Source organism: Dipteris shenzhenensis, chromosome 8, assembly GCF_047967505.1.
Source record: "Dipteris shenzhenensis isolate YYH24624 ecotype China chromosome 8, Dip_SZ_1.0, whole genome shotgun sequence".
Taxonomy (NCBI): Eukaryota; Viridiplantae; Streptophyta; class Polypodiopsida; order Gleicheniales; family Dipteridaceae; genus Dipteris; species Dipteris shenzhenensis.
In genome coordinates this window covers 18,190,478-18,196,737 of record NC_141603.1, presented here as the reverse complement: position 1 = coordinate 18,196,737, position 6,260 = coordinate 18,190,478, and the positions used below count along the sequence as shown (strand labels likewise).

Below are 6,260 nucleotides of genomic sequence, written 5' to 3'. Positions count from 1 at the left end.
AAACATGGCTGATGTAGTACACTATTATTATTTGCACCCTTTTAGACACTAATTTGTACTCTTTTGTCAAAATGAGCATTAAAAATTTTCCTTAAAAAGTGTTGATATTACCATTACAAGATCCATCTAAATAAGTATCATTGGCATCCTCCTACAACTTGCAAACTTTCCTTGCCTAACCCTGATACATTGTAGAATGCATCATAATGTATAGCTCTATGATACTAATATGTTGTAGAATGCATCATAATCTATTTACTCTATGATACTAAAATCCAACCTTCTGCCATGCTGCTTTTTGGTTGTGTTTTTTGTGTCATAGATCTTTATAATGCTTTCATGAAACATCCATCAACTTTGCACAATTCTAATGTATGTCAGTTGTGTCATAGATCTTTTCAATGCTTTCATGAAACATCCATCAACTTTGCACAATTCTAATGTATGTCAGTTGGTCCACCAATTAGGCAACTAGATGTAGTAACTCCTGACACCCTCCCCTAGTATCAGGCTCAAATCAAGCTCCTTGATTTGGTCATGGGGTTGTTTCCTGTACAGAGCAGCTTAGACTCTCACCCATGTGGGCTAATATTTAGAGATTCTAATTTGATGAATTGGCCGTGAAAATGATATCGAGGCTAACATTTGTAGCTCTACAACATGAGGAAAATTTGCTTAGACATAGCTTGCCCTTGGCCCATATTTGTCTTGTTATCATCGCTGTAGCTTTGAGGCCTAGAGAGAGAGACTACTATTGTTTATTTGATTGCAATTCTATGTCCGTGTGAGATGTCTTACACCATGGGCTTCTCCAATCATCTTTTAGGAAAAGATGTTGAATATTTATAAGCCTTGGCAGGTTGATTTCCCCAATCATAGGAATGTGGGGGACATTTTCCTCGCCGAATATCATTTTTGCAAGTTGATATTGACCCCGGTCAAGAGTCCTGACGAATGGTCTTTGTTCAGAGCTTGCAAATCCTTCACATGAACTTGGGAGATGTTCCCTACATCACTCAAGCCAGCAGGTCACCAAATCCTTCCTAGGAACATCAACTTGTAGCTAGCAACCGATGGCTTCGACAAAAACATCGATCTGGGGAGGTTCCCTACATCAATGGAGCTAGCAAGTTGTTGACTCAAGCAAATTCTTCTAGGGAACATCAAGCTAGAGCATATGACCAAAGGCTCCGACGAATCAGTCAGAGTGGCAAGCTCCGTTTCGAGGACATGAGAGCTAAGCCACATGAAGAGCCCTCCAGAGAGTGTGAAATAAGCAGGAGGCCGGTGAAATGAGAGGCAACTCAGCCTTGGCGACATGCTCCCAAGAAGGGACTGAGTTTGCCTAGGAATCCACCCAGGTGTCCATTGGAGGGGAACACAGAAACCAGTTGTGCCACTTTACCTAGCCGACGAACCTGTGCAACTCCTTAACATTCCTAGGGATTTTAGCATTCTAGATGGCCTCAATTTATGTTAATCAATAGCCATCCCTTTCTCAGAAATAATATTACCCAACAATACTCCCCTATTCACCACAAAGGCGCACTTAGCGCAGACTATTCTTCTTCTTCTTCTTCTTCTTCTTGTCTTATGATCTTCATTCGCCATGGCTGGACGCACCCCTGTCTCTTCTTCTCGCTCGCGTTGCCTCCTCCTCAGCTCCAAATCGCCTCGCTCCCCCTCCTCCTCCTCTCCCTCTTCTCCCTCGCCTTTCTCCACCTCCCACCACCTTCATCCCGTCGAGGTCGTTGCAAGAATCCGCCAGCTCCCCAGCCCATCCTTCCTCCCCCTTCCAGATGGTTGCACCCTCCGCTTCAACGCCGCCGGCCTCCTCGGCTACCGTGACTTCACCCTCGACGGCATTTCTTCCGCCCACGACGAGAACTTGCATGCGTTTTACGACAAGTACGTTGCCAGCCGCGTTCAGGACGTCACGATGGGGGGAAGCTGCACCGTGATGATGTACGGGCCGACTGGGTCAGGTAAAAGCCACACCATGTTTGGATCCTCGCAAGAAGCAGGGATTGTCTATCGGGGATTGCGACAGATTTTGGGAATCGCGATGGAAGGGTGCACGAGATCAAGCAATGGCGAGGGCGCAGGAGCTGGCAAACAGCCGGAGAACTCCGTGAGGGTGTCTGTCCTAGAGATATATAACGAAGAAGTGTACAATTTGCTGGCCAGCAATTCTGCTACGGGAGCAGCAGGATCATGGAAGGCGAGCCCAACGCGGGTAGGCTATCCATCGCAATCTTATTGCTCATCAGCTTGAGAAAATCATGTACTGATTCAGTGAACTGTGTTGTCCATAGGCGCGGCTCGAAGTGATGGGAGGAAGGGCGAAGAACGCAACATCTATAACGGGCTCCAACGCAGAGAAAGTTGCTCGAGCGATCGCAACGGTGGAGAAGCGCCGTGTGGTCAAGAACACGGCATGCAACGATAGAAGCTCCCGCAGTCACTGCATCGTGAGCTGGCAACTTCTTCTCAACGTTGTTGCCAATGCTGCAATCAACCACGTCGATTCGCCATTGAAACTGATTTGCCTCTTTGCTGGCGCAGGTGACGGTAGATGTGCCCTCTGTCGGAGGTCGTTTGGTTCTGGTGGACATGGCGGGATCAGAAAACATCGATCAAGCCGGGCTAGGACATCAAATCAAATGGCAGGCTCGTATCGAATTCTGTTTTCCTTACAGATAGCTATGGGAGATTGGGCGCCGCAAATCAGCTGAATCGCATTTTGTTCTTCATGCATCAGACGGGGAAAATAAACCAGGGAAACATCGCGTTGAAGCGTGTAGTAGAGGCAATTGCTAATGGCGATTCGCATATCCCATATCGGGATAGCAAATTGACAATGCTTCTTCAGGTATTGGCCAAGTAGTTCTCAATTCTGTGAAATCTTTCCGCTGTGTATGGTTTGTTTGTCTCTGAAAATGATTTTGCCTGTTTCGCAGGATTCTTTTGAGGATGACAAGTCGAAAATCCTGATGGTGCTATGTGCAAGTGCCGACCCAAAAGATTTCCACAAGACCGTCGGCACTTTGGAGTATGGAGCTAAAGCTAAGTGCATAGTTCGGTTGCCGTATTCGCCACCCAAGAATAAAGACGCTTTAGATGATTACACCGAAGAAAAATTGCGGGTAAATGCTTTGGAACTCGACGTCAAGAAGCTTCGCCAAGAAAATCAAGAAATGGATAGCAAGAGAAAACAGATGGAGAGCCGGTACTGCAGCAGCCAGCAAGAAGTGCAGAGTTTAAGGAGAAAGCTTGCAAAGATTGAAGAGGGAAGAATGGTGGTGGCCGAAACGCAGCGCAGCGCGTCAGAGCAGAATTGGAGGGGGCTGCCAGAGCGGTTAGAGCTCGTGGTTGAGAGGATGCTGGTGGATTGCAAAGCACTGGCTGATAAATTCATGAAAGACAGCCAACGGAGGTATGAGGACCTGGTACGGAAGCAGCTTTCAGAGGTGAAGGTGTTGCGCACTCGAGTTAAAGAGGTAGAAGTGGAACTATTGGGTATGGATTGTACTTCTCAGGCAATGCCAGCAAAAGACGATCAAGAAGTGAGTGGAAGTCGACGTTGTTTTACAGGATTAAAGATGGTGGGAGGTCTGGAATTCTGAAATGCAGCTGATGAATCCTCGTTTATGGACGCAGGTGTGTGAGGATCACAAAAGTTTGGCTCAGTTTGGATCACGAAAGGAGCGATCTCCAGGTAAGATTAGCTCAGAAACTTCAATTCAGTCGACTGATTTTTGTAAACCTTGCCTGGTTTTATAAATTAATAGAGCTACCGGTGGAAATGCAGCTCCTCCGCATTCTTCTCGAGTCCATGATGGTCGTTCCTCCTGTGAAGATGGACATTCTTTTCGCGTACTTCATGATTGCGCTAGCCAGAACTCCATTGAATCTGCAGTTCCTTATGATTCTCAGGACTATGCCTGCTCTTTCCAATCAGACGAGGAGAATCGTTTACTGATGGATGAGCAGAACGAGGGAGAACAACAGCTAACTCCAACTAATTCGACTAAAAACCTGCTGACCCTGTTCTCTGATGAGACTGAGGATACTGAGAATACCGGGCCTGTTGCAACATATAGTAGATCAGCATGCAAATTTGAAGGCTGGCTTCCGGTTATCCCTGAAGAACTGGAACTGGAGGAATTTGATGGCGAAGCTGATGAAAAGGACATATGCACAGATGCAAATGTTGAAAAGAGGTTGACCGTACCTTCCAAGATGAATTTACTCCGTTGTGCACCATTTGTCGAGCCAAAAATGGACGATGATGGAGTGGATCATGCTTCTGTCCATTGCAACCTGTTAGCTTCTTCACCTGAGGAAAAAGATAGTGCCAAGCATGCAAGCAATCCTAAGAGCGAGCAAAATAATGCAGACACAGCAAACAACATTGGTCTAGATATGGAAGAAACATATAAGCATTGTAATGTGCACAAGTTGAACTGTGCAATAGGTAATGAGCCCCACTGGCAGGAAATTGGATGTAACAGCTTGATCCAATCTTCAGATCAGGATATGCCATTTCTATGCATGTCTAATAAGGCAGTCACCATGAACGTTCTTTCAGAGGTACATCAAAACTGCAGAGGGACAAAAAATGTCCTGAATGAAAGTAGAATTATAGCTAGCTGCTCTCCTGATCATGAAGCAAAAATGTTAGGAATGCGAGTGCCAATGCAGTCCAGACTACATAACATCTTCTCTCTCTTTGGGAATGCCAGAGAAAAATCTGCACAGGTGAGGTCTGAGGACATAATAAATGTATCTTCTCAAGCTGGAACTCTTGTAGAAAGGAAGGAGTGGAACTTCTTGTCTAGAGTAGATCAGCATTGCGAGTTGAATCCACCTGTAGCAGGAGAAAGTAACATACATGCAGGAGGATGTGTTCTGGATGTTTGTAACAGCGTATGCAAAAAGTTACTTGCCAAGCCAAAGGGATCATATGCATCTCAAAGCTTAAGTTCCGAAAATTTTGATACCCTGCCACAGATTGAGACTGGAAGTAGCTTATGTGATGTTTATGCCGAATGGGAGACAAAAAGAGATTCTCCACAAAGTCTAACGAAGGTTCTCAGCATTGAGAAGACTGCAAGCCTTGCTGATCTGCGAAAGTTGTTAATGCCATACATACCAGAGATACGACAAGACTTCGTCTTCTTGATGCTTGGGGTAGGTTGTAAATTTCTTGTTAAAGTACTTTGTTGTTTGTGTCATGAGTCATTATATTCAGTTTCTTCTGTGAACGGATGCAGGAGGCAGGGGAAGCACCTGTGAAGAAAGCTATGGAGCCTGCACTGGAAGTGACATCCTTGCCATCTTACAACGATAAAAGTGGCAGCCACTTGGCATGCTTGCGTCCTCCAAAGAGAAAAGTTTCACAACATACAGAGAGAGGTTCTCATCCTTTTCGTCCTTTGGAGAATCAGATTGACATGGCAGGATCCTTTGTGTTGCCTGACAGGTCTAATTCTAATCCAAGAGGGACTGTTAAGCAGAAGCAAGCAAATGTGGTAAAAGGAACTGCTGCTGTTGCTGATTGTAATCCAGGAGAAAGTTTGCTGTGCAAGCAGTGAAGAGACAACTCGGTATTAGGTTTTCTACATCAAGCACAGGCAGCATTTTACCTGCTACAAACTAGCATTTTTGTACTTAACAAAACAGGTGTTCTAGTCTTGATACTCTTGTACTTAATAGCTTCTAGTCTAGCATGTGCAGAGAATCCATGGCAAGTATTTGCATTGCTGATCCAAAGGTACTAGTAGTGGCAATGATATATTCTTCTGACCTCCTACTGTAATAGACACTTTACAAGAACCTTTGGAATTTATGTTCATATGACACTAGTTGTCGAGGTTGCAGATGGTTTTCTTTGTGCACTCCCAGCTACTGCCAACAGAAATCGAAAGGGCTCTAGGAAGAGACTTGTTCGTCCGTCTCGATGCCATTTGTTGTTACCCAGGTTGCCTTGACATAGCAACCTAGTACACATGTGAACAAAGTCTTGGGAGGTAATCTCCACCTAACTTCATGATCTAAGAGTAGCTTGTGGATCTAGATTCGGAGTCTAGGCCATTGAAAGAGTGATAAGTCGACCGGCAGAGAGTCCTAGGTTGTAGGCCTCATCTACGTTGTGAAGAGGTTTCAAAAAGAGTGGTGGCCAAAAGTAATTTCAACTAGATCTGGGCAGGTAGCTGTATTGAGCTAGAATATATATGAATGAATTTAGTGCTATTTCG

At 45.1% G+C, this 6,260-nt stretch overlaps 1 protein-coding gene across 1 annotated transcript; it reads left to right on the top strand.

The window, feature by feature from the left end:
- Window positions 1-1,609: 1,609 nt before the first annotated feature.
- LOC147899212 (uncharacterized) lies at window positions 1,610-5,797 on the top strand. The gene is made up of 8 exons (XM_087377660.1): window positions 1,610-2,236; window positions 2,316-2,471; window positions 2,566-2,670; window positions 2,762-2,872; window positions 2,961-3,566; window positions 3,661-3,718; window positions 3,812-5,193; window positions 5,277-5,797. Exons 1-8 carry the CDS (start codon window positions 1,610-1,612, stop codon window positions 5,595-5,597), a joined length of 3,366 nt encoding a protein of 1,121 aa, XP_087233786.1. The 3' UTR covers window positions 5,598-5,797.
- Window positions 5,798-6,260: the final 463 nt, after the last annotated feature.